This window comes from Dryas octopetala, chromosome 8, assembly GCF_963921425.1.
Source record: "Dryas octopetala chromosome 8, drDryOcto1.1, whole genome shotgun sequence".
Taxonomy (NCBI): Eukaryota; Viridiplantae; Streptophyta; class Magnoliopsida; order Rosales; family Rosaceae; genus Dryas; species Dryas octopetala.
The window spans coordinates 6,142,010-6,169,066 of record NC_141373.1 but is presented as its reverse complement, the minus strand read 5'-3'; the positions used below and the strand labels follow the sequence as shown (position 1 = coordinate 6,169,066).

General features: G+C 38.5%; 4 protein-coding genes and 1 non-coding gene across 6 annotated transcripts in view; 2 read left to right on the top strand and 3 right to left on the bottom strand.

Annotated features, from left to right (window-relative positions):
- The window catches only part of TOR (target of rapamycin), a 31,813-nt gene extending 23,212 nt beyond the window's left edge, over nucleotides 1-8,601 (bottom strand). The window contains exons 1-20 of the mRNA XM_086253155.1: nucleotides 8,167-8,601; nucleotides 7,480-7,818; nucleotides 7,312-7,386; nucleotides 6,828-7,099; nucleotides 6,094-6,253; nucleotides 5,843-5,986; nucleotides 5,521-5,690; nucleotides 5,216-5,420; nucleotides 4,961-5,140; nucleotides 4,233-4,385; nucleotides 3,793-3,914; nucleotides 3,588-3,687; nucleotides 3,276-3,371; nucleotides 2,394-2,524; nucleotides 1,904-2,006; nucleotides 1,643-1,825; nucleotides 1,296-1,388; nucleotides 1,142-1,177; nucleotides 203-301; nucleotides 11-109 (exon numbers count right to left, since the gene is read on the bottom strand). Coding sequence (XP_086109281.1) covers nucleotides 11-109; nucleotides 203-301; nucleotides 1,142-1,177; nucleotides 1,296-1,388; nucleotides 1,643-1,825; nucleotides 1,904-2,006; nucleotides 2,394-2,524; nucleotides 3,276-3,371; nucleotides 3,588-3,687; nucleotides 3,793-3,914; nucleotides 4,233-4,385; nucleotides 4,961-5,140; nucleotides 5,216-5,420; nucleotides 5,521-5,690; nucleotides 5,843-5,986; nucleotides 6,094-6,253; nucleotides 6,828-7,099; nucleotides 7,312-7,386; nucleotides 7,480-7,818; nucleotides 8,167-8,283 — 2,877 coding nt within the window. The 5' untranslated portion in view covers nucleotides 8,284-8,601. The remainder of the gene's footprint in view (nucleotides 1-10; nucleotides 110-202; nucleotides 302-1,141; nucleotides 1,178-1,295; nucleotides 1,389-1,642; nucleotides 1,826-1,903; nucleotides 2,007-2,393; nucleotides 2,525-3,275; nucleotides 3,372-3,587; nucleotides 3,688-3,792; nucleotides 3,915-4,232; nucleotides 4,386-4,960; nucleotides 5,141-5,215; nucleotides 5,421-5,520; nucleotides 5,691-5,842; nucleotides 5,987-6,093; nucleotides 6,254-6,827; nucleotides 7,100-7,311; nucleotides 7,387-7,479; nucleotides 7,819-8,166) is intronic.
- Nucleotides 3,422-3,524, bottom strand: LOC147276520 (U6 spliceosomal RNA). The gene has a single exon (XR_015124118.1). It is a non-coding gene; the product is annotated as a U6 spliceosomal RNA (small nuclear RNA).
- A 2,293-nt stretch (nucleotides 8,602-10,894) lies between the features above and the next one.
- Nucleotides 10,895-13,920, bottom strand: LOC147276518 (uncharacterized). Of its 2 annotated transcripts, none has more exons than XM_086255069.1 (3): nucleotides 13,737-13,920; nucleotides 11,201-13,597; nucleotides 10,895-11,089 (listed from the first exon to the last, which is right to left on the bottom strand). In XM_086255069.1, exons 1-3 carry the CDS (start codon nucleotides 13,918-13,920, stop codon nucleotides 11,031-11,033), a joined length of 2,640 nt encoding a protein of 879 aa, XP_086111195.1. In that variant the 3' UTR covers nucleotides 10,895-11,030. The 2 variants fall into 2 exon arrangements, with proteins under 2 accessions (XP_086111195.1, XP_086111194.1); XM_086255068.1 differs by having other exon boundaries at nucleotides 10,895-11,105; nucleotides 11,205-13,597.
- A 1,556-nt stretch (nucleotides 13,921-15,476) lies between these two features.
- Nucleotides 15,477-20,921, top strand: LOC147276517 (aspartate--tRNA ligase, chloroplastic/mitochondrial-like). Its single transcript, XM_086254220.1, has 14 exons — nucleotides 15,477-16,017; nucleotides 16,109-16,218; nucleotides 16,319-16,430; nucleotides 16,585-16,656; nucleotides 16,739-16,830; nucleotides 17,060-17,180; nucleotides 17,910-18,032; nucleotides 18,429-18,624; nucleotides 18,712-18,899; nucleotides 18,992-19,063; nucleotides 19,556-19,654; nucleotides 19,753-19,833; nucleotides 20,318-20,375; nucleotides 20,475-20,921. Exons 1-14 carry the CDS (start codon nucleotides 15,496-15,498, stop codon nucleotides 20,642-20,644), a joined length of 2,016 nt encoding a protein of 671 aa, XP_086110346.1. The 5' UTR covers nucleotides 15,477-15,495; the 3' UTR covers nucleotides 20,645-20,921.
- Nucleotides 20,922-23,382: 2,461 nt separating this feature from the next.
- Nucleotides 23,383-24,063, top strand: LOC147276516 (agamous-like MADS-box protein AGL62). Its single transcript, XM_086253861.1, has one exon. The coding sequence runs from the start codon at nucleotides 23,383-23,385 to the stop codon at nucleotides 24,061-24,063; it is 681 nt and encodes a 226-aa protein (XP_086109987.1).
- Nucleotides 24,064-27,057: the final 2,994 nt, after the last annotated feature.

Below are 27,057 nucleotides of genomic sequence, written 5' to 3'. Positions count from 1 at the left end.
ACAAACTTACTGGATAGCCAAGTTGAGGACGGCCAGCAGCAGGAAAACTGAAGGTTGACCATAGTTCTGAAATTAGAATGAGCAGCTCGTGCAGATATTTTCGAATGTGCTGCACAGCACATCAAACCCATATATGGTCATCAAGAAATCCTCCACAATCATTACATGTGTGAAAAAAGAGGTCATTGACATCGTAATATACCTGGCGCACAATAGACACTAGAGTTCCAAGTTTCCATGTAATAAAATCCTTTAAAGCATCGTCACATGTACGGACTATATGGAAGAGATCAGGCAAAACCTACATGTAAGGAAGGTAAAAGCACACAATTTAATCAAGCCAAAACAAATACAACAGTATATCAACCATCAATTAGCAAAACAACAAGTGGAATTCAAGATTGGACTTTTCTTTATACAGAGAGAAAAAATATACAAGTAGAATGGATGAGAATCCCATCAACTCCAAGAAACCCTCAAAACATAACACAAGTTACACTCAATTCAAAACTCCCCCGATCAAGATGAATTACACTAAAGGGTACATCTCTAAAATGTTTTGACAAAGATTCCAAAGCAAAGCTAAGAATTTAATCCTATCCCAAAGTAGATCCACTTCCTCTTCCTTATCAAAAAAACCCTGCCAAAGAATGAACACCATTTTGTTGGCCTTGAATCCAAGGCCCTCTCCACCAACAAGATAACAACTACTAGGACACAGCCACACCACTGCAAACCCATCTAGTAACCACACCCAAATTTTCCTTTTGAAATTGCAGGGCTAAAGAGCAGTAAAATAATAGACTTATACAATTTTCTTAGAATACTCATCAACTGTCCATTAGGCAGCCAGTTTCTGGAGCAGAAAATCATACTATAATGGAGACAGATATTTCCATCGATTAATAGAATCAACTTCCCAAAATCATTATTTATGCTAAACATATTTCGCCTTTCATATTATAATATGGAAGGCGAAATATAATCAGACCCAATTATGAAACTAAGATTCAACCAGAAAGCACATATGTGATATGTATGTGTGCACACATGCATACACACACATCTATTAGTTCGTGTGGGTCTGTGTAACTGTAATATATAAAGAAGGCAATCACAATTGAAACATTTATGCACTGACCTTTGGTAAGTATGGAACACAACCAAGACCCATTGACTAATCTCGCAAAAAAAGAGATAATATTAGACATCAAGAAGAATTACAATAATCATAAAATGAGAGTAGAAGAATAATAATCACATAAACAAAAACTGCATTCCTTTATGATAAATACCTTGAATATGAACATAAGAGATCCAACCACCTTTAGGTGGTAAGTAGCAAGTGAAGGGTCCCTAAGTATTCGCATGAGAGAATTGATTGCAACCTGTAGTCATAATATATGAAACAAGAAAAGATGGGAAATTTATTTATCATATTGATGCATATATATATATATATGTATACATGCGTATTTTCAATCGAAGGCAATGCAGAAGACAGACATTTGGATCACTGTAGGCCATTGATTATGTTGAGCATTGATGAAGTCAATGCAATCAGTGGCGATGAGGAGTGTCACGCATTGCTATCACTCGAAATACACACATATAATAGAATAAAAAGGTTATATAGTGCTACCGTAGAATAATAATCTTCAGATGTTGCAAATGATGGCCACAGGTCCATAGGCAATTCATCCACAGATTGAATGTGTTGACCAGACTCACTGGCATTACGGGTAACATCTCCATGTGACCCAGGCAAGCTTTGCTGATTTCGTTTGTGCACATGAGGGTCTAGAGCACCCATAATTCCAAGAACCTGGTAAAGCCCAAGAACAATTTTATCATAAAAAGTTGCGTATGTTTTATAACCATGGAATCTAGTTAATAAGTATACCTTTAGTACTTCACGTCTTGTAGACCATGCTAACTCACCATTCAGCAACTTCAAGAGTAAGCCAAGTAACAGTGGATACTCATTATATGGAGTTATGACGTACCTATAAAAATCAAAGAACAAAGGTTCCCTCTCATGCATAATACAAAAGATAAAACACATTGAGAAGATTAATATACTTCCATTAAAGTGGCTCCAAAGAAAGTAACTCAAATCATAACTTCACTGTCAATACTAGGACTGAGTTCTCAATTGTATTCAAAAGAGAAAACTAAAAAATTAAATGGTATTACAAACCCAAGTTCCACATGAATGACCAAATTGACAATCAATTATTTATTCAATCTGATGAGCAGTCCAAATCAGTGTAACATGCATAAGCCTCATTGATGTTTTTTCTAACTCACAAAAAAAAAAAATGAAAAAGAAAACAAATTAATAGAACCAGAACCTACAGATCATAGAGCAATGTGATAAACAGAGTGCATACCCAGTGCTCTGTACAACTTGACCGAGAGTAGCAACAGCCACTTCCCGTTTTGTGACAGCTGCTCCATCCAATAAAGCATCAACAATCAAAGGCATAAGCTCGGGAATGTATTTTCTCATTGCAAAACCACCCTAAATAAAAAACAAAAACAAAAACTAATGAAAGAAATAAGGGAAACTTGTGGTAATCTAAGGAACTTGCAAACAAACAAAATAGAAAACAACATTTATATTAGCACAGCACAAAAATATTTATAACAGAAAAGGAATGCAACCATACATATGCAACAAAAGGATATATCAACAAAATTGGAGACCTTAATGAACAAAATGGGCCCCTAATAGATCTAGTGTGACTACGTGAGTGCTTCTACATTAGGCAAAGAAAATAGGAAACAGGAACCTCAAAATTTGCAACAGTACCCAACCCCCTCCCCCCCCCCCCCCAAAAAAAAAAAAAATCCATTCCCACAAACATAGAGATAATACAAGAGAGAGGCAGAGAGAGGAGTAGGACCTAAACAGGATTAGAACTTAAATACTCATATTTAATACAAAGATTATTAAGATAGCTGTCTCATGTCAAGTTTTGGATAACATTTTGCATTAAAGACATGTACTAGTTCAGCAACAATCATTTTGTGGAAGTTAACCCATGTTTTTAGGAATATATGGACATCTTGTCCGTCTTTTCCTGTACTTTATTTCTTGTTTTCAATAAAATTATTTGTGTTTCTTATCCCAAAAAAAAAAGGTCAATACATTATCATGTTCTTATGGTCACAAAAAATGCATTAGACACCTCAACTCTGCCACCTACAAGAGTTCCTCCAATCCAAATAAATAAATAAGACATGATGGAAAAAAATCCAATTATACCCACCACTCTAGCAAGATCCCCAACAGTTACAAGAACTCCACTAATAATGCCACTATTTGTGTTGATACCAGGGCCATCAATAAGTCTTGCCACAAGTGCCTGAAAAATCAGACATTCATTATGAGAGAAGGGAAAAGAAAAGGAGTAGACATATTTATTAATAACACTCAAGTTGTTTATGTCATCCTTGCGCAAGAGCCATGCTAATCTTCTCTGTATCGTTCCAATTTTATCGGATGTCCCCTAGAGGACAACAAATTTATTAATAATACATGACTAAGATAAACAAAACAAGACCTAAATGACATATTAAACCTTGTGTATTGGAGCAATGTATGGAAGTATTAGTCGTTCACAGTTCCGTATTAAACAACCCAGTAACTTCGCACTTTCCTCCCTGCATTTGCTATCTGCACTGCTGACAAAGCAACAAAAGTCAATATATAACACCTTGACAGTTCATTCTAGCATTAATTCCCATAACTGCAAGTAACCAAAATTGATAATCCTTTCACATCACCTCTGCCCCAGATAAGTCAACAACTGTATGAGATGGCGACGAAGCGCTGGAAGAACATAAGCAGGATTTTTTTCCGACAACCTCCCAGCCACAGATATTGCAAACTCTCGAACATCAAAATCCTACGACAATATCATAGTACTTTTACAAGATGAAACACATAAACCTTCAATATTATAGACAGGAACAGATAATTCTCACGAAATGAAGTTTATATGTAATATTAATACTAAAATTTAACAAATTACATTCCAACAAACCATACATGAAATCTGCACATCATATGCTAGAGAAAAAAACGAACAGAAAAGTAGTATTTACTATCACTTGCATACGCACCCAAGCTTACAAGTCCAACCAATATAGCATATTTTAGTCATGCGGACATCCATATAGAGTAAAGCACAGACCTCATAATTTTAATTTTAGGAAAAACACACCTCATCATTTAAAGCAGCAAAAACTGCGCTCAAACTATCAGCCTGCGCCAAAAAATCATCAAAACCTCTATTGCCATGCAGAGAGGAAAAGACTGAATGTCGAACAATAACATCAGCATCTGCAACAGCCTCGATGAGAAGCTTTTCCACAATCTGCAAAAAGGACAATTTCCAGTTAATAAGCATGTACAAATAAACACAATTTCACTCACAACATAAGGCAAAAGAGACTTGAATAGGATTATTAATGAGATTTTGCGACTGAAGATTTATAAATTACTTTAAAGACATGGAATTTGACATATTAGAATTGCAGATTGAAAACAAGTTATCTAATAGTTGCTTATGTCAACTCATGATCTACTTGCAGCATGAAGAGTTTCAGTCCAATCCTCTGGTCTTTATTCAAATTTCTATAATAGTTAACCCTTTCCCCCCTTCCTGTTTTCCAACCTCCCGCAAACTACTTTCTGTTTCTCGCTGCAAATCATAATCATAAAAGTTTAAATTGCCCACAGATCGTCCAGTTCTGATTGTTGAAGATATCAGTGTATTATACAAATGTATGTTTAAGTAAACACAAACCACAAATAAGCATGCTAGGCAACGAGAAACACAAGCAGCAATTTTTTTTTTTTTTGGGGGGGGGGTGGGGTTGGGGGACTACAACTGTCCACAGTTTGGAACATTTAGCATAAGTTAATGAAAATGAATGTTCAAAAGCAAACCTCCTCCACAAGACGCCGTCGCTTTCCCCGATTTGACCTACCAGAAGCATATTGTACACCAGAAAAGGAATTTGCGACTAATCTGCAACAACATACGGCTGCATCTTTTCGGATTGCTCCATCATCATCATCCAAATATACAACAACTGATTCTCTTGCAAACTCAAGAAGGTCATGGCCCTAAACCATAAATCAGCTCTGTGTGAGATTAAAAGTGCAACTAGGATTCACAATGGACATTGTATGCACACAAACCTTGAAATTAAAACGAGCTAGAGTCTGTAAAGCAAGTTGCACTAAGGCTGAACCACTGAGGTCTGAAACTTGCTGAGGGATATTCATTAAATTTCCTCTACCCATGCCAACAGCTGGCCTTCCCTGAGAATGATGGGATCTTGAAAGAACCACCGAAATGCAGTCAAGCAACCGATCTTGGATGGTAGGCAGCAAAGATGGAATACTGAAACAGCAACCAATGATACAGAGAATTAGTCAGTCCACTTGGATTGCTAATCACCAAATATGAGCAAGGGGAAAAATCCTTGAACAACCCAGTGTACCTGGTAGTTATCTGCTCAAGGGCCTCAACAAGCGTAGGGGAAAGACCAGCAGAGAACATAACATCCAAAAGACTACAAACATGAGGTTCCATAGCAGGCCCCATTGCTTTCGCTATGTTTCCAACACAAGCCAAAGCCTCAAGCGACGGTCTACCTCTACGTGGAGCAATCTGCGGAACAAATTATTTTAAATAACAGTCAGATATCTGTTCACTATCACAAATTATAACCCATAACCTACAACCTACACACACAACACAGCAGAGACAGAAATAAGTTAAGGTGAAACCATGGAGAACCAAGATCAATCAAGTTGACATACTGCATCACGTAAGTGAGATGTTATTGTCGGCAAATAGTGGACAAGTTCCCCATCCAAAGCACCAGCCATCTCCCCAAGGGCAATAAAACCACTGGAGCGTTCTGCTGGAATTCGCAAAACTGCAAGAATATGATTCATACATATCTGCAAAAAATAGCATTTCTTTACATATTTGGGGTGATAAACAGCAAAACGAGATTTCACCAGTTAGGCTGTTACAATTGCAAATTAAATGAGGACAGTTGACAAACCGTTAAGTAATTTGTAACAAATCGATCACGCAAAAAATGAGCAATTCGAGGTAGCAATGAAGTTATGCTCAGGCGAACCAGCCTATCCCGGTGCTCAAGATATCTAAGGACAATTTCTGCAACTTCTCTGTACCTTGACATCATGAATTCACCTGTATTCCTGCCCAGACGAAATGAATTTTTTTATAATCAATAATGAATGCAGGAGCAGATGATGGCCAGGTCAAAATATCAAGATACCACAAGGTAGCATAGCACATTTACTATCTTAAGATAGGCACCAATTTATCAAAATATCGCTAAATCACAAGACTTCAGATAATTTTGGTTTTATTTGCTCCCACATTGCCACCACATGTACCCATTTGGGTTTCTTAGGCTACCATTATCACCATAAATTCTTAACCAATTAGAGTACAGTCACAAGTACAAGACAATCACAATAACTTCATTTGAGCTGGCAAAAATGCATCATACATATTCATGTAAATGAATGCGCACAAAAACAAAGTTTGTTCCAAAACAGAAGTTATAATTGCATGAACTATGAACATGTCTCTTTCTCTTCCAAAACTGATCAACCAAGCTAGAAAAGTATCAGAGTACTCCTACAGAAATGTGGGTGGGTTTCACCTTTGTTTGGCCAGAGAGAGAGAGAGAGAGGATCATACTTGTGGTGAATGACAATCATATTTACGCACACAAAACAAAAACAAATAATCATCTCTACCAACCTCAAAAGCTCTCCAACTGCAAGTAAGGAACCATGTATGCTGTGAACAGAAGCATTTTTACCCAATCCATCCTGTGTAGCCTCAAACATACGATAATACCATTGCACACGCCAACGTGTCTCACGTTTCTCAATTACACCAAGGCAAGCACGCAGAGCTTCCACAGCTCGCTCTCGAATAGGCAATACTGGATCTCTCAAAGCAACCCATATAGCATCAACAAAGTCAGGTACATGAACATTGAATACTGTTGAAGCATTTTCTGCCATTTCCTATAATAACAAAACATAGCATTTCAGAAATATTTTTGGCATAGAAGATTGAATGAAAATTGCAACTGGAAAATAAAACAAAACAAAAATTCCATGTGTTGATACGACAAGATTTTCTAATGTATAAATAGAGGGGAAATACTGGCTCTTAACTAAGAATATCACGAGTTCTAATAAATAATTGAGTACATAAGCAATATTGGTGCACTTACTTTCAAGATCAAGACAGCAGCAAAACGGCGATACTCAACTCTATCCCCACGCAACCAACCCAGAGCAATTTTTACCTAAGGGATCAAAGGCTTATCAGAAACTTTACTAACCGCTCCAAATCACATTTTGTTAAAAAAAAAAAAACAAAAAAAAAAAAAGCAACAAACCTGGCGTTCCACTTCATCAGCAGTCATTGCTCCTCCGGCCCTGGCAAGATGGCCCAGAACTCTACTAGCTAGGACCAAAATATCAGGATCACGCTTTACCTCAAACACAGTCCGTATGTAATTAGCAAACTTTGAAACCTTTGAGGAATTCTCTCCAAGTGCCACATCTATCAACTCATCAATAGCTCTCAGAGCTCCCAAATTTTCCGCGACATCACTGGTCTCCAAAAGAGTAGAAATCCGATCATACAACTGGTCCATGAAACGAGCAAATGCTTCTCCACTGAGGTCCCGGGCTTCTTCTTCCAGATGCTTCTTCAAAGCCAATGAAGCCCCCTCCTGCATAAAACAGAGTTTAAGCAGCTTTTAAGTCTTCTGTATGAAACAAGCATCAATGCAACTTTTGGAGGGTAATGTTCGAAACCATAGAGCAAAACAAACGCAACTTAGGAACATAAAATTCAGCAACATGTATGATTAGCTGAGAAGCTATACAAAGTAGAGTGGCCTAAAACTGAGCTGAGCTTAAGATAGGCCTAAAATCCCACAATTTGGTTTGTCCACTAAACCTATTAGTTACCCATTAATCCAAAACCAGAGATAGAACAAGAAGCTTCATTTTCCCAGGAAACAAACAGAAAAGAAGAAATAGAGAGAGTAATTACTAATTACTGATGTGAAGTGTACCTTTGGGTTGCCACGGGTGCAAAGGTCAGCAAGGATGCGGTTGAGCGCGTCGAAACTGCCTCCACCGGGTGCAGAGACGGGACCGCAGAACCTCAGTGACTGCGTCGAGGCCGCCATCTGGCTCCCCCAAACCCTAAACCCCTAACTCCTCTCTGTAATCTTCTTCGTCGTCTTCCGTGTCCAATCAGATCTTCAAGGCATCGAAGCGAACCTCACTGAGCGCTGCTTTCGTCGGAGGAGACGATAGTAATTATAACGGCGAATGTATTGTAGACGTTAAATGAGTACACGCGTGCTGAGGATGTGGACCTTTGTGTTTGTTTATTTGTTCGTTTCTTGTTTCACCCAAGCTTAGCTCGCGCTCTATGTGCTTACAATTCACGCGACCCACTCTGGCTGGCTTTAGCGGCTGCCTGCCTGCCTCTGTTCGTTGCTGCTCGTTACCAACTTAACTCAACCCTTTTTTCTTTTTCTTTTTTAATTCTTTTTCATATATTAGAGAGTTCCGCCGTTAGTACTTATGTGACATGAGTATACCGTATATACCTCCATATATTTGATGATAAATATGCCACGTGAACAAAAGATAATACCACATGTACAATAACAATTCCTCAAACTCTTCAAAATATTAAACAAAAAAGTTAAATCATACAAACAATATAATCAAAAATAGTATGAGGCTGGCCCACTTTTAAAAACAGGTTGATAAGCTGGCTCTCTTTATTGATTTAAAAGGATAAACACTAAATGCCCAATATTTTTTTATTTTTTCATATTTTTAAAATAGTCATTGTTCGACAGTAACTATTATTGCCATTATGCAACAATGACTATTTAAAACTGCATAAAAATGATATTCAATAAATGGCTATTACTAATTGCCACTATCGCATAGTAAGAATGATATTCATTATTAAACAGTGGCAATCTTTCTAATACGCACAAATAAATAAATAAACACCACGCCAAGTACTCAGCGAGGGGTGCTGAGTGCTCGGCACTGTAAAAACACACCTCCCAGTTATAATATGGATTTTTTTATCATTTTTAACTAAAAAATAGACTTTTTTATTTTTACAAATTTTAGGTGAGTTGATTTATTATTAATGACTGTAAAATAAACTTTAAAATCATATACTAAAAAAAAAAAAAAAAACCTTGGTACATTACTTTTTTTCCACATGGCATATTCATCATCAAATATAGAGGTCCACTGATGCTACATAAGCAAATAATAGCGAAATTGACTAAGCTTAGTTGATGGACTTATGGAGGGTATGAAATTGTATCAGAAGCTGTGCACCTAATTATAGGATTTTAATTATCGTTCATCAAATTCTAAGTGCCTGTATAATTTAAGTAGGTATAATTTAATTGAAAGAATAACCACATCGGTGAATGATGATTGCATTTGTATCCGTTTACTTTTTCTTTAGCCTCCTTTTTTTTTTTTTTTAATTCTAAGAATTTGGTGTATGTATATGTCTTTTTAATGAAAGGGGTATTTGAACCTGAGATTTCTGACAAAAAATAACTTGATATAGAGATATCATTGACAATATGAAAACAAGGAGATAACGAAAAAGAAGACAAGAAGGGAACAAAGAATTTGAAACTGTAAAATTAAGTATCAAGTAAATGAAAAAGAAATAAGGGAAAAACTGGTTCTATGATGCATGAAAATACAACTTGTGGTAGGCACTAGGCAGAGCCTCTGCTCCAATACCATAACATACTTTTAAGGGGGGCTATTCAGACCACCCAAATTTGTTGAGTTGACCATCCCCTTAAATTTTTGCCCATTTTGCCCCTGCATGCCCATTCTCCAGATTGGCCACCCCTCTCCGCTGCCGGCGCAACCCCATCGCCGGCGGCGGGGAGGGGTGGCCGGCCAAAATTTGGAGAATGAGCATGCAGGGGCAAAATGGGCAAAAATTTAGGGGGGTGGTCAACTCAGCAAAATTGGGTGGTCTGAATAGCCCCCCCTACTTTTAATTCTTCCTACAACTCTTTGGTTTGGAACACCCGATCATTCTTTGACTTACTAATGAAGCAGGAAGTACTTTTTCTCAATAATTATGTGACCTCACCCCCTCACCTTCCACAACAACCAAGTGTGGAGATCGATATCCATGTACTCATTTTAGTGGTCTGTAACTTGAGTATATAAACCTCATGGCTCTAAATTTGTAAGGGACACCACAAACTTGAGATAGGTAAGCAGCAAGAATGCAACTGTTGCATTGCAAAACTATTATATAAGCTGCCTTTTACACGATACAAGTAAACTCTATTGTGTATGACTTGCAGGATCCACAATAATACTAATATCGACATCACAATTGACAATTTGTAAGTGCCGTAGAATTATTCTCTTGCACATAAGTTGGATTCCCCATCCCCTGATAAAAAAAAATATATATATATATATATATACACCTTGGGTCCATCCTATGATTCAAGATTACCAATGAACCAGGCCAGGTTCATTGAAAGCCTAAGTATGTGCTGGAGGTTCGTAAGTCTTAACCAAGTGGGCTTTAAAATCTTACTGGTTTTGGTGGATTTTCAGGCATTTTTTGCACAACCAGTGGCTTTAATGCATCAATTTTTGTACTAACAAGTTCATCTTACTTTCTTTTTATTTTGTAACAAATGGGTAAAGGGATGAAAAAACAAATTTGCACTATATTTATCAACTTCATTATCAATACATGCCAAAACATAAAAGCCTTCATTATCAATGAAAGCTATTGTTCGCTATTGCTAATAACAAGCCATTATCAATACTAACATAATCTAGGTAGTGGTTCCTTCAGAATAACATTGCACAACAGTCAATGTAGCATCGTGTTAAGTCATCATGGAGAATTGGCTTGTTTCCTGATTCTACTTGAGCGCCTAACTGGCGTAACAACCTCTTCTTCTCCATGTCCCTGCAGATTGCAGAACCAACAAAAGCACAAACCATGAGAAACAATAGGTAGATTATGTTTATGAATGCAAAGTATGAAAAATGATCATTGTATACTCACATGCTTGATAGGAATTCTCTCATATGTTGTAAAACTTCCATAAGATGGTGAACCCATTGAGGAGTCAATTGAAGCCAGGGACTCTCTCCTATGGTTCTTCCTGGGCCTCTTCTCCTGGCTTTCAGCTTCATCTGATTGCTTCAGTCCTTTCTTGGCGTAAGATGAGCTCTTTCGGAAGCTGCTCATTTCAGAAGGACATGGCTCTCCAACCCAGTTCCAAGAAGAGGGTCTTTCCTGGAAAGTGTGCTCAGTGCTAACTGGCACATTAGGAATTGCATCCAATTTCTTAGTCAGCAATGGTTGAACAACTGAGATAGCAGGATTTGGGGTTGAGCTCTTTCCTTTCTTCACATAAATAAAAGCTGTGGATCCGATTAATGCTGAAACCAGCAAAGCAACATATATGAAGGCCTTATTTTCAGCCCCATCAACTGTATGATCCACTGCTTCTAAGCTTTGCATATTCTCAGGAGAAGAATCCACTTCTGAGCTTACAGAAGTGTGATCTTGTTTGACAGACTCCACTTCAGTATCTGTACTCATCTTACTTTCAGCTTGAAGCTCCTCAACTTCAAAAACTTCGCTTCGACCTTCAGCAGCCTGTGAAATCATTACTGTCTCCTTCTTCATGCTTACATTACTTTCCGGTTCGCTGTCTGCATGATCAGAAACGACATTTTCTTCTTGACCCTGTTCGGTTTCTGTACTTTTTATTTCAGTTACATCAGCCTGTGCAGCCTGAAGTACTTCCCCAGCCTGTGTAGTCTCTTGCTCTGATTGTTCTGGATCAACATGTACTTCTACAATGTTCTCAGCTGCTTCAATCTCTGGTTGACCCTTTTCTTCCAAAGGTTCATTGTCAACAGGTGCTTCAGCCTCTTGCTCAATTTGTTCTTCATATTCAGGATCAACATGTACTTCTACAGTTTTCTCAGCTGCTTCAACCTCTGGCCGACCCTTTTCTTCCAAAGATTCAATGTCAACAGGTGCTTCAGCCTCTTGATTAACTTGTTCTTCATATTCTGGATCAACACGTGCTTCTACAATGTCCTCGGTTGCTCCAATCTCTGGCTGACCCTTTTCTTCCGTAGCTTCAATGTCAACCAGACTCTCCGTTGTATGTCCAAGCACATCAAACTCATACATTCCATCTGTTCCCTTGTAACTGTGATCAAACACAGAATACCCATCAACCCGTACATCCTCCGTCAAAACAGTCAAGTTACAATAATGCAAGGGGCCCAAATTGTGTGCACCTCTGAGATAGGAAATCAACTCAGAAATGAAAGAGACAGATTTATCAGACCAGACCCGGAAATTTCTAGCTAACCCATCAAAACTTGCTCTTGCAAATTCAGCCACTTCAGATTGGTCGTATTCCTTCACAAAGCTCAAGTCTTTAAGCACATAACCATCAATGAGTGGCGAATTAATAACCGAAACTGATAAAACAGCAACTGCCAACACTAGAACCAAAGCAGTGAACTTTGATCTCCAAAAGAAGCTTGGCTTACAGGACCCTTTTTCTTCGACAGCCTCCTCCTTTGACATTAAAGTATTGATGGGGCTAATGGGGCTTGGTTCAGACACATGGACCTCTTCCTCCACTTCTTTTTCTTCTTGTTGCTGGTCTTGTTCTACCACTGCACCAGAAGTAACATCTTCCAATTCCTTCTGAGAATACTCAGACTGAGTTTCCTCAGTAACGTCAGTGTCAGAAAAGCTTCCGGAAGTGAAGCTATCCTCAAGTCTCTTGCCCTCTCTGTCCTTGCTCAGATAATATTCAATTCGTGGATTGGGTTTGTAATGAAGAAACTGAGGCCTAGGAGAAAGATAATTGGTTTTGGGATCATAAGGAGGAGGAACAGATGGATCAGCATCAAGCGGCGCTAAGACCGAACCCGACGCCTCCGGACAAGAAGGCGGAGGAGGACTAATCTTGAAACTCGGGTCAAGGTTAACAGAGTCAGGCTTCTCAGAGGCATTCACACAAACAGGTTCCTCTGGTTCGTTCATGGAACTCAAGGGTTCGTTTGAATCAAGGTCTACTTGGGTTTTCAGAGCTTTAGAAACCAGAGGGGTTGTGAGGCCTACCTCCTTGTGCTCTGAATCCTCCACTGTCGGAGCAAAAGACACTTTCTTTAAGTCGGAGAGTGAGACCGAAGTCCGAGCCGCCTCGTTCCTCTCCACCAAGATTTTCTTTCTTGGGGACACAGCAGTGATCTTGGAAGCCGCTGAAATCGTCGGGGACATGAAATTCTTCGTGCCCTTTGCACCAATTGGTGATCGAACCCTCATCGGTTTCCAATTCTGATCTTTGCTGTTCTCTTTGTCTTCGCAATCGCGAAAAGTAACCACAGTTTCTCTGCCGATAGAGCTTCTTCGTGGATGCTCTGCAACACAACAACAAGGAAACACAAAATAAATCAGAAATATAAACCTAAAAACACCAACCAAATGAAGAACAGGTAAAAGGAACTTTCTTGACAACCAAACAGGGTATAGGAAAGTGGGTGCGAGAGAGTGACAAACCTGAAGGACTGTTGGCAGGAGTGTTGGGGTTGAAGCTCCTGGGATTTGCAACAATTGATGGCTTCGCAAATGGGTTCCCACTGAAGCTTCTGCGCATGGGATTGACAACTTCTGAATTTCTCAAATTAGGGTTTGCTCTGCTTGCAATTGGAGAAGACGACGACTTGTTCGAAGGCACGGCCATGGTGGGTTTCGCTTGTAGATTTGGAATTGAAAATACCAGTAGAGCAAAGAATGGCAAGGGTTGCGAAGATCAAGAATCTGGTAGAGCAATTTGAGGTCGTAACGGCTAGTTTTTCAAAGTCTGAGATGACTGTTTGAATTTAAATGGAATGTTTTCGACCGTTATAGTCAAAAGGGCAGGGAAAGGGGCTTAGAGCCGTTGGATTCATAAAATTGCCGTTGAGGATTCTCTCCGATACAGTTAAAGGGTGTTGACTTGATCTTGCCATTGAATGACTTTTAATACTCAGGATTTGTAATTATCAACAACAAAAAAACATATGTGCAAATATGGGTTTATAATAAATGAAAATAATTGGGACTCATAACTCAAGGAACAAAAAAAAATTTGGAGTAATGAATATTATAAGTCTTACTTTTCCTTATAATTTTCCTTACTTTTCCAATAAAAGGACTCTGAAATTTGGAGATAATGTTTTTAAGTTTTATAGTGTCTAGTGTCTACATTGTTTTTAGTTTTGTTCACAACTAATGTCTTTATGTTTGTTTTCTCCAAGCTATAATTCAATTTAAGTTTCAATCACATTTAGTTCAATTTATTTTCCTATACAATTAACTTCTTTGGTTGATTTTGAACCAAAAAAAAAACTTCTTTGGTTGATTAGTAAAGTCATTTTAGAATTTTAAGTCCCTACTATAAATTAGGAGCTCATTTATTGAGGTGGATAAAGTATGAGATTATAAATTTTTTTATCTAATCTCATGTTTGGTCATTAAATTGAGCTTGGATAAGCCTCTGGGGTTAACCCAAATTTTAAGGGTGAGTGGGGTAAAAATTATAATTAGGTTAGCTCGATGGTTCGATTCCCTCCAATGTAACCAAAAAATTAACTTGAATTTGAATTGAATTTAACATAAGGCAACTCAATTTAAATTGCTAAGAACTTGTTGGAAATAAACTATATGTACTAAAATAGTGGGATATATAAACTATTCTATTGACAAACTTTCAACCTTGACATTAGACCTAAATCTTCAACTGTTAAGCTCTTATGACATTTGGCTATCATCTTCAAGACTTCAACCACTCATCGTCGACAACAATACAACCATTTCATCTTCAAGTAAGTTAGGGTTTTCATTTACGAATTTCATGTTGACAATTACTTTGTAGGCAATTATTTGATTTCAAATTTAGGTTATTATTTGGTTAGCATTGTAACCACATCAATTTTTTTAACAATGCTAATTATATCCTACATTAGAAAAGATCGAACCCTAAATCTATCTTAATTATAACTTACACTAACATCACCCATCCTCATCACTTAAGCTAGGCCTCGCCTACCATGCTGCAATTTTGGTCCCTAAAACATGCCTTACGAGCCCAAACCTATTGGGCCCTACTTCACAAACCCGTTGTCCCACTCCATCCACAAGACAAGTAACTGACCCAGTCTATACTTCACCAACCAGCCCACAGAGCCAAAGCCCAAAGTCCCTCCAATCCTTAAACCCTGCCAAGTCCTACCTTCTTCTTCCTCTATCCACATTTTCACAGCAAAATTCTCGCGCCATGTCCCTCCTCCGCAGAACCTTCCCTCTCCTACCCCTCCGCTCCAAACCCCTAAACCCTCTCTTATTCCACACTATACTCAGACCCTCCTTCCCTAAACCAGTTCCCAAACACACCATCTTCTCCGTCTCAGCTTCCACCACGCCAATCCCAAACACTCCCCCTTCTCCTTCTTCTCCTTCCGCCGAAACCCCCATTCCCATTCCCAATCTCAAGCTCCCAAATCCCCTCCAGTGGGTAACTCGAACCGCTTTTTGCGGCGAATTGTCCACCACCGATGTGGGCAAACGGGTCACGCTATGCGGGTGGGTCGCCCTCCACCGGGTCCACGGCGGCCTCACCTTCCTCAACCTCCGAGACCACACCGGTACTGTTCAGGTCACGACACTTCCCGATAAGTTTCCCGACGCGCATTCCGCCATAAACGACTTGAGGCTCGAGTACGTCGTTGCCATCGAAGGCCTCGTCCGGTCTAGACCGGCCGATTCAGTCAACAAGAAGATGAAAACCGGCTCAATAGAGGTACAAACTACAAACCACGAACTAAGAACCAAACCCATATGTTTTATATAATTACTTTGCCACCCATTATTGTATTGTCTGTGTTTGGCAGGTTGCAGCTGAGCATGTTCAAGTACTGAATGCTGTGAGATCTAAGCTGCCATTTTTGGTCACTACTGTCGAAGATGCGAAAGATTCTGTCAAGGAGGAAATACGGTTAAGGTAATCTCACTCTTCTTAGTGTCTGTATTTGATGGGAAGGACTTGGAATTTTTAATATTTGTTGGAGCTGTTTTGATTAAAACTACTCAGATATTGATAGATACCGGTGCCTTGATCTACGCCGACAACAAATGCATTCCAACATAATGTTGCGGCATAAAGTTGTGAAATTGATTCGAAGATACCTAGAGGATGTACATGGTTTTGTGGAGGTACCGTCTTGGCACTTATTGATAGAAGAACTCCTTATGTATTAAATTGTCATACTCATTGTTTGTCTTTTTCATGTAATAAAGATATAGAGAGAGAGAGAGAGAGAGTTGAGTTTATTTTGGTCCTGATTTTTTGCTCATGGTTATAAGGTAGATTGAGACTCCAATACTCTCTAGATCTACACCCGAAGGTGCCCGAGATTATTTAGTGCCCTCAAGAGTTCAGGTAATTGACAGTTATTCTGCTGACATTCACTTTTAAATTTTGATGTCTGGGGAGCTTATTTGCTCTGATGTGTAATTTGAAGCCAGGAACATTTTATGCCTTGCCTCAAAGTCCACAACTATTCAAGCAAATGTTAATGGTTTCTGGTTTTGATAAGTATTATCAAATAGCAAGGTAAATTTTGTTCTGTCTTTCTGTCTGAGATTGTTTTTTGGTAGTATTTACTGTCGGTAGTTGCTTATTTTAAATGCTCTATTAGCTTCTGCTTTGCTTCAATAAGCTTGTTACTTGTTACTTCACATGACAATTTTCCATAAGCTTTATGGTAAGAATTCAAGAGTGTGATCTTTATGCAGACTTTCAACGAAAATTGGGATTTAAGTCCAACTTTCTGTTTCTGTAGGTGTTTTCGAGATGAAGATTTAAGAGCTGATAGACAACCTGAGTTCACACAGCTTGATATGGAGCTTGCTTTCACTCCTTTAGAGGACATGCTGAGGCTAAATGAAGATCTGATTAGAAAGGTTAGTTTTAGTTGGCTCATAGTGATCAAAGAGAGAGGAAGAGCTTAACATATTGAAATATAAAAGTCTATCTCTCTTTGTTTGGAAGCCTGTAAGGAAACTCTTTTTAAGGGCCTGGCAATGACTGTTTAACACCTACACAACTAGAAAGAAAACAAATTTTAGCACCGAGATGACCAAAATAAATGGCAAAGATGAAAGTGAAACATCGTAATGGAGGCAGCACAAACCACTTAAGGCAGCCATTAGAATATAAATTGAAGACTGAATCCACTTTCTCCATTTGTTTTAAATGCCCATCATCTTAAGGATGTAGATAAAAAACCTCCAGTTTACATGAACCATTTATTTGAAAGCTTATCTGAGCCTAGCAATAGCTTTATCACTACTTCATTTGTGAATGATACAATAACTGTAGCATTTGTGCTTTCTAATTTACCTCGGGTTCATCCAATGATTCAAGCTTACAAATGAACCGGGCCAGTTTCATTGAAAGCCTAGGTATGTGCTGGAGGTTCTTAACAAAGTAGGCTTTAAAATCTTACTGGTTTTGGTGGATTTTGGGCATTTTTCGCACAGTCAGTGGCTTTAATGCATCACTTTTTGTATTTATAAGTTTATCTTACTTTCTTATATTTTGTGTTTTAAGATATATGATATGTCTAACATCTCTTTAACATCTGGCTGCACACTACTAGGCCTTTAAAAATCTATGTATACTTGTTGCAGGTTTTTCTGGAGATCAAAGGTGTACACCTCCCAAACCCTTTTCCTAGGCTTACATATGCTGAAGCAATGAGTCGATATGGTTCAGACAGGCCTGATATTAGATTTGATCTTGAGTTGAAAGATGTAATCATCTTTCCCTTCACTTATTGTTAGCATTTACTGGATTTCATATTGCAGATAACATATTATAGACAACCCTGGATGCAGTTACTTGACAGCTTCTAAAAATTGAAAGTGGATACAGTTGAAAAAAGATTATGTTAACATCTTTAATAACTGTTTTTCATTTACTAGTCTTTTCATATTTCTAAGTAAGTTTTTGGTATTCCAATGCTCTACCTATTACATTGTAAAAAACTAAAAAGACCCTTTGGATATCAAGACACCCTTTCTTATCACAAACATCATTATTTTCTTACCAAAGTTCTATGCAAGGCTTGAATATGTTTCATTGTCCTTCACTAGATATACGTATTCTGAATGATTGTTAAAAATAGGTTCCTTTTATTTGAATTGCAGGTATCTGATATTTTCTCAGATTCCCCCTTCAAGGTTTTTGCCGATACTTTGAGAAGTGGGGGGATTATCAAAGTTTTATGCATACCTTCAGGTGCTAAAACTTATTCAAACACGGCTCTAAAAAAGGGCATTATTTATAATGAAGCAATCAAATCTGGAGCGAAGGGTTTGCCTTTCCTGAAAGTCTTGAATGATGGTAAAAGTAACTCTATTTCTTGTGATGGTTAAGAGATTTTTCTGTTTCAGTATCTCACTATTGATTGTTTCTATATTTTTCTCTTAGGGGGAATTGAAGGAATTCCTGCATTAGTATCTACTTTGGATCCAACAAATACAGAGCAGTTTCTCAGTCGTTGCTCTGCCAGATCAGGTGATCTTGTCTTGTTTGCAGTGGGTCATCATGCTTTGGTTAACAAAACTCTAGACCGACTACGGGTCTTTGTGGCACATGAGCTGGGTTTGATTGATGATGTAAGTGTTACCACCCTTTATTAGAAAGTGAATAAGGTCATAGTTTTTCTCATTTTCTGACTCTTCTTTTGGATTTTGTGCCTGATATCTAGTCCAAGCATTCAATTCTATGGGTGACCGATTTCCCAATGTTTGAGTGGAACGACTCAGAGCGAAGGCTTGAGGTCCTTTTTTGCCTCTTGTTTGTTTTTCATCTTGCAATATATACTGATCAAAGTGTTATATGTTTGCCTTAGATTTTCCCCAAGTTTTTTTATTAAGATTTTTCTAAACTTCTATTCGCAAATGCTTAGTTGTCACTTTTCCCAGTTAACACTGCCTTGTGTATTTATGTTGTAGATTCCATATTTGGCTGTAGGTGAAAATGTTTGAAACCCTGATGTTGTGATATATACATATCAAGCTTAATATCCTATATTACTTGTTGGATTTTGAGCAGTCTATGGTAACTGGATATGTTCCTTAGCATTTAATTAGATGAATGAAAATTGATGATTGAAGACCGAAAAGAATTAATTGGAATCAAAATTATTTAATTGTTCAGTATTGTACTTGATTTTGTACTCAGTGTTAGTAAGTCGTAATTCCTTATTGCATCTTTCATCTCTTCTTGTCTGTACAATGTGTACATACTCAAAACCATTATTGATTTTCAGGCCTTGCACCACCCTTTCACTGCCCCAAACTCTGAAGACATAAAAGATCTTTCTTCGGCTCGTGCTTTAGCTTATGACATGGTTTACAATGGAGTTGAGGTATATTAGTCTTTTGCTAGCAGCTTTAAGTCTAATGCAGTTGCCAATACTCTCGCCTTGATAATAAATTGATGTGATGTTTCCTATGGTGCTATCAGATTGGTGGGGGAAGTTTGAGAATTTATAAACGTGAGGTGCAGCAAAAGGTTTTGGAAATTGTTGGCATCTCCCATGAAGAGGTGAGTACACCATCTCTTTTGCATTGTAATTGTACATGTTACATACTAGTATATAGACTTCAGTCTATCCTTCTCATAGACATTTAGCAACTTAAATTCCCTGCCTCTGATAGGCCTTTTTAAGAAGTATACCAGTTCGATTGGCCCATGACCTTATGGATCTAGATGCTGACCTGTAGGGGCCCTTCACTCAAATCTTTATTTTATTTGGAAATGGCTGGAATCTGTTCAATGTTGTTTTTGAGCTGTGATATTATTTGGATGTTTGTTAGTGTAGCATATCTTCTCTTTGCAAAAGTTATTTACACTCACTTTTATCCCCATTTTCTGTGAAGCTTACTGGCTTACTTGGCTTACTGATGCTGTTTCTTCTTTTTATGAGCTTAATAACTTTAACTCTGGAACGTAGATTTCATTATGAGCTTTGTAATATGAAAACTTTGTTCTCTCCAATAATGTGGCGGCGTTCTATTTTTGCCTGCAGGCTGAAGCGAAGTTTGGCTATCTTCTTGAGGCATTAGACATGGGTGCCCCTCCACATGGTATTGAATTCTATACCTAGACATGGCTCTCTAACAGCCTTATTACCTTGCATAAATAGGAGTTTGAATGATATCTCACATACAAAATGTCTGATGCAGGGGGAATTGCTTATGGTTTGGATAGATTGGTTATGTTGCTGGCCGGTGCTAATTCCATTAGGGATGTCATTGCTTTCCCGAAGACAACAACTGCACAATGTGCTCTCACTCGAACACCATCTGAGGTGGATCCCCAGCAGCTAAAAGATCTGTCATTTCAGAGTCGTTAGTAGAGTACTCTTCGATCCCGGGCGAAACATAGAAGGGACTAAAGAGGCCATGACCCCTGCAATGTTTTGAAAAAAAAAAAAAAAAAATCAATATAAGTTATAGTATACCATTCTATTCTATTGTTCTTAAAAATTAATGTGTTGAGAGCATGTGTCATTAGTGTAAAACATTTTTCTTCTCTTCGATTCTACTCATGAACATTAGAGATACTATTAAACTCAAAACTCACAATTATGGTTATGGGTAAATACTAAATACCTTTTTAAGTGATTAAAATTGCTTTTTTATTATTTTTTTGTTAAAAGTGGGTTTATTTGAACCCAATTATTTTGTATCTTATCCCTGACTCAATTTCTTTTCCAACATTTATACTTGCCAAAAACTACAACCATCGGTGATTTGTTTTTATAATTTCTTTTGTTTTAAGAACTAAACCTCTGTAAAGTCCAATTTCTTAGTTTAAAACCCTCTTTCAACTTAAATGCAATTAGTCCATAAACATAAGTTCAAAAAAATAATCAAGTATACAATTAAATCAAACAAAAAAAATCAATATTTTGGATTTGAGTATCACACCGAGTCAAAATGAATAGTGTAACAAATGTATAAAATCTGATACAAATATCAACTCAAATCGTGACTGTCAACATTCATAAACGACATAATTTTGAACAAACAGAATTTTTTTTTTTTTTTGCCACGGGCCCACGGACAATAGCATTCCATTCAATAAAGCCAAAAAGGCCGCAACAAAACAAGGGAAGCAAACATCTAGAATATTCAAACAGAACTAAAACAGAAAAACAGAAAGAAATTAAATGTAAAGAATTATATGAAATTCTCGATGTTGTCCTGATCATATCATGATTTTTTTTTTTTAACTTTTGGCATCTGTGAAGGTCAAATTAAACATAAATAATTACGTATACACTCAATTTTTGACAAATTTCATTTCACCAAATTGCATATTATACGTACATGTTGTTTTATGTTATCTTATTATGGCAGACTGATCAGCAATTGCATATAATTAACCATGCCAGGTTTGTTAAAAGAAAAAAAAAAAAAAACCATGCCAAGGAAAAAGGATCTTAAAACAGGTAGTACTTTGGTAGGAAATCGATCTATAAATATTCAAAATGATGCATGCACTTTCCTATTGCTTTTTCTAATGCATTGGCCGTTTAGTTCTTAGCATTCAAATTTTGTAGTCCTCATGCACAAATTTAATTAAACATCTCAAAATAAATATATAAGCCGGTTATATACAAATTTACTCTCACAATATTAATGCAAGACTTACCTTACGAGAGTGGAAATCACACCTATATTATATTATAGATAACTGGTACATATGTTTTTGGTGCTTTTTCTATATCTAATAGTTATAGAGCTCATAATTCATTAACTTCTAATTCAGAAAACCTCCGAAATTTTATAGAACCATACCGATGCATTATTGATCTAGAAATTATTTACAATTATGATATAATATACAATTATACATAATACACATATATAGGTCTCATTATGAATTTATGATGATATATATTTCAATTATTATAAGATTAATTCAACCGACAAACACTGGCCACACACGGACCCGTTTTTCGGTTTTTTTTTTTTCAATAGTTATTTCTATTCAATAGCGCTCATAAACCAATAATATATATGATTTAACCTATTAATTACCAGAAATCAAACAACTAGCAATGTTGCTTATTTACACCATACAATTAAAACTCATATAAAACTGAACAAAACTTATTGAAGAGAGTTGTTTGAGGAAAGTTATACATGCCGACACACACACACACACACACATATAAAAAAATTGCTCTCTTTTTTGTTTATATCCTTAATTTATAACCTTTACAAACACTATTGCATATAATGGCCCAAAAAAAAAAAACACTATTGCATATGATAAATTTGTCATTTACGCACGCACACACGCACCTAGCTATAAAGTTGAGTGTTGTATCGTCTCCCAACATGTATGAAATTGATACATGTACCCTTTATTATTGTTTAAAAGGTTTCAATTATATATTTAAAAAATAAGAATATAGTATGATAATTCTAAATTACCGCCTCGTACTACAACAAAATAGCTCTTCACTTCTTCAGCAAGAAGAAAATTTGCTAATTAATGAGGAAAAATTGTGCGCTCATTTCATTATTTTCAATTTCCACTTTAATTTACTCGTTCGATCTCTTCCTCCACTAATTCTCTGTACATACATGTATCACCACTAGACACAACTCATGCATGCATTGCTTACTAGATAGTAGATACACAAAATCTGTATGCTCCTAATTATTTTAAATGTGCTCTATATGGTTTATAGGTTGGAATTTCCAAACAAGTAGAATTAGTGATATCTAATTTTGTGTACGTACATGAATCACGTGCCATATTGGTCAAGAATTTTTCTGACTGTTAACAAAAATACAAAATCCATGAAGTGCATACCATGTATGCTAAGAACAAGAAGATTCTCAAATCTCCCAAACTAGTATGTCACTAATTACATACAATAAACCAATTAAAAAAAATATTGACTCCAAATGATAGTACATATCTTGGACAGCTCTAAGGCTTAAATTTTTATGTAGAAACCCCAATATATACCCCAATCCCACACCATAATACACAACATTTCTCTCCAATCTCAGCTTTGAGTTCTCTACTGATCTTTTTGGTGTTGATATATTGTTTGATCGAGTTTCAGCGATGGTGAGGAAGAGTAAGGGCCGCCAAAAGGTGGAGATGGTGAAGATGGCCAACGACAGCAACCTCCAAGTGACCTTCTCGAAGCGCCGCTCCGGGCTCTTCAAGAAGGCCAGCGAGCTGTGCACTCTGTGTGGGGCCGAGATTGCAATTATCGTCTTTTCCCCGGGCAGGAAGGTCTTTTCCTTCGGCCACCCTTGCGTGGACACAGTGGTTGACCGGTTCCTGTCCCGGAACCCGCCAGCTCACCACCCGCAGAACTCGGGCACGATGCAGCTGATCGAGGCCCACCGTAATGCCAACGTGCGTGAGCTCAACACTGAGCTCACGCAGGTGCTGGCTCAGCTGGAGGCGGAGAGGAAGCGCGGGGAGGAGCTGAGCCAGATGAAGAAGGCGAGCCGGGCCCAGTGCTGGTGGGAGGCGCCGCTGGATGAGATGGAGCCGGCTCAGCTGGAGCAGCTCAAGGCTTCGCTGGAGGATCTGAAGAAGAACGTGGCTAAGCAAGCTGATAGGGTTTTGATCCAGAACACAAACCCTACTCAGTTTTTTGTGGGGAGTAGTAGTTCTGCCCATCATCATGTGGTTCCTAATCATGTTGGGTTCAGTGGACATCATCATGTCATGCCACATCATCATCCTCATCATCCCCATGCATGGAATCCTGGGTATGGACGCTATTTCTGAAGGAGATCGATCAATCGAATTATATGCATGAGGCATGATATAATTAATTAGCCTCAGCAACTCTCTTAATTTGTTATGTCGTGTTTACTTTCTCTTTCAAATGTACGTATGGGTATATCGATCCATATTTCTTTGATGTTTTATTTAATTATGTTTGTTTTCATATTACACAGATGATCCAAGTATGAGAAGTTTATTAAGAGTGTTGTTGTATGGGATAAGAAATGTTCATATTAAAATTGGTCAGATTCGGATTTTTCGATCCAAAATCACACCCCTACTCAACACCCATCTTGACTATGATAACAATTCATAAATCACCGTCTCGATTGTCAAGAACAATAAATTACTCTCAAATGATAGATAATTCAGGCTAAAAATAGTTAAAAGATCAAAATGGTAAAACTTTGTACAGTTTTTAAAGCCTATTAGCACTAAAATATGACAACCGGTGATTATATAATTTGTAATCTAAGAGCATCTCCAGCACTTCTCTAAATCTTTACCCAAATTTATATTTGGAGGAAAATGATATAAAACGCAACTCTAATCGGCCATTCTATAAAATTTCCTCAAATTTTTTATTTTCTTAAAAATTTTCCAAATTAAGTTGAATGGATGAGACTTCTCAACTTCTCCCTAACTTCCAATAATCAAATTTTAGACTAGAAACCCAATAAAATTCAACTTTAGCATTGGAGAGCGCGTCTTTCCCCAAATCTAGTTTTTTCTCCTAACTTATTCTCAAGTTGGAGAAAAATATAAAGAAAAGATTGGAGATACTCTAATAACTAGATTAATATGAAGATTACACATAATTCAGTAGCTGACATGCATTAATATTCACAACTTCACATGCGCTGAAAAATTAACCCCTATGATCATAATTAGAACATGCTTTATATTTGATGCAATATTCTCTTAGAGAAATAATTATGTGTATATAAATTGTTTTATAATAGTCATCTAGCTTGTGTGTTTGGTGTAGACTAGAAGATATATTGGATAAAATTTTATGCATGCCGTCTATTTCATTTTATCTAAAAAGAAGGAAAAATTAATGTATTTGAAATGTTAAAAGAGGATTAGATCTATGAGGTTGAGTTTGGCTAATACAAGATCAGAGACTAATTTTGAGAGACTGTGATAGATAGTGTTATAAGAGCCCTTAGATTAATCAAATAACACCTAGTTTATCGACTTTATATTAGATTTTAACTTTAGGATTTCGGACAGACAAGTCTCATTCTACACCTTAAGATGGTATGAGACTTTAGAATTTGGCGGATGAAGTAGAAAACGAGACTGTTCGTATGATTAATCATCTGGGCATAACGACAAGTCACACAAGGCTTAACATCATGTCGTTTGGGCCTAGACCCAAAAGCTACGCCCCCGCTAGGCTCCGGCCTCCTAGGCCTTGACCTTCTAGGCTCCGGCCCCATAGGCTCCGGCCTCCTAAGCTCCGGCCCCATAGGCTCCGGCCCCATAGGCTCCGGCCTCCTAAGCTCCAGCCTCCTAGGCCCCGACCCGTGTCAACTCACTCGGATCCTCGAGACCGGTGACACGTGGCGCTCCTACAGTGCAAGTCATCACAAGGGACACGTGTCATCACCGGATTGGTTGACACTCTTCCAAAGATACTATAAAAGAGGTACCTTCTTGTCACAAAAGGGGAACTGAAATCATTATTATACTATTCACTCACTCTGCTCTCAGATCTCTCTAAACACTGACTTGAGCGTCGGAGGAGCTTTGGCCGGCACCACACCGGTGCCCTTCCCGCTCACTTTTGTGTACCTGTGCAGGGTGCTTTGGATATCAGTCTCTCTCATTACTCATCAGTCGGACCCAGCTACCCGTTCCTGCCCCACTCCGACGTGTCATCCACTCAGTGGTAGGTCAACGGGCCTACGTGGTTCGACTCGACGTTGACTGCTCTACCATTTTTGAGCATCAACAGTTTGGCGCCGTCTGTGGGAAAGTTACAACTTTTCCCCATTGAATTCTCTACCCTGAGTTGAGGTGCAAAAACCTTCCGAGCTTCCGAGCTCCCGAGCTTCCGAGCTCCCTAGCTTCCGAGCTTCCTAGCTTCCGAGCTACCGACCCTCACAATGTCTGACGGAGGTCCTATCCTCGATCAAGTCGACAACACCCCGCTGGTTGACAAGCGAGGCAAGAAGACTGCCGAATCTGATCAGGAGGAGTACATCCAGCGTTTGGAGGCTCAGCTCCAACGAACCCAGGAACAGCTCGACCTCCAAAAAGGTGCAACACAGCTTTACGAGCGATTCCTCCGTGACAGGGAAGGACATACCACTCCCCGGAGTGGTGAGAGGAGGAACCCCCATGACAGGGACGAACACACCACTCTCCGGAGTGGTGAGATGAGGGATCCCCCCCGAAGGGACCAAAATGTTCCCCGCCAATTGGATGTAGGGCAAGGTAGCCATCCGCCCCCAGGTTTCCAAAAGAGACTTATCCACCCGGTCAGCCGGGCTCGATCTGGCGAGCATCCTACCCGCTCTGAAGAGTTCCACATTTATCGGGACTGTCGTCATCTGCTCGATGACAACCGCTCTCGGCGAGAAGAGCAGCGGATGAACCGGGACGAATCCCACCCGCGTCCCCAAGACTTGGGGGAAGAGCAGGCTCCTCGTTCCAAGCAACGACGGGGAGAAGAGCAGGTTTTCTCGGCTGGGCGCCGCGCAGAAGATGACACTTTCACAAGTGAACAATTCGCTGACTCCGGTAACAGCGGTTCTCTTCCACCAGACCAGCTCCAGCAACTTCTCATGGATATCAGTGAGCGCCTGAAAAGAGTGGAGGAAGGAAGTCGGGGTGGGCACCCATCTTTAGAAACAAGGGAGCTGCCTGGACCTTTCACAGCTCGCATCCTATCCACTCCTCCGGCTGGCGACGTCCAACCTCCCAAAATCACTCCATACACAGGGAAGGAAGACCCATATGACCACCTCATGAGTTTCCGATCCG

Bases quoted from the DNA above. Each gene is read 5' to 3' on its own strand.
- LOC147276518 (XM_086255068.1), bottom strand. From the start codon at position 13,920: ATGGCCGTGCCTTCGAACAAGTCGTCGTCTTCTCCAATTGCAAGCAGA. The intron at 13,598-13,736 runs GTTTGTCACTCT...GTTGTGTTGCAG, and splicing joins TCCTGCCAACAGTCCTTCAG to AGCATCCACGAAGAAGCTCT. The intron at 11,106-11,204 runs GTGAGTATACAA...TGCAATCTGCAG, and splicing joins AGAGAATTCCTATCAAGCAT to GGACATGGAGAAGAAGAGGT.
- LOC147276517 (XM_086254220.1), top strand. From the start codon at position 15,496: ATGTCCCTCCTCCGCAGAACCTTCCCTCTCCTACCCCTCCGCTCCAAA. The intron at 16,831-17,059 runs GTAAATTTTGTT...CTGTTTCTGTAG, and splicing joins AAGTATTATCAAATAGCAAG to GTGTTTTCGAGATGAAGATT. The intron at 17,181-17,909 runs GTTAGTTTTAGT...TACTTGTTGCAG, and splicing joins ATGAAGATCTGATTAGAAAG to GTTTTTCTGGAGATCAAAGG.
- LOC147276516 (XM_086253861.1), top strand. From the start codon at position 23,383: ATGGTGAGGAAGAGTAAGGGCCGCCAAAAGGTGGAGATGGTGAAGATG.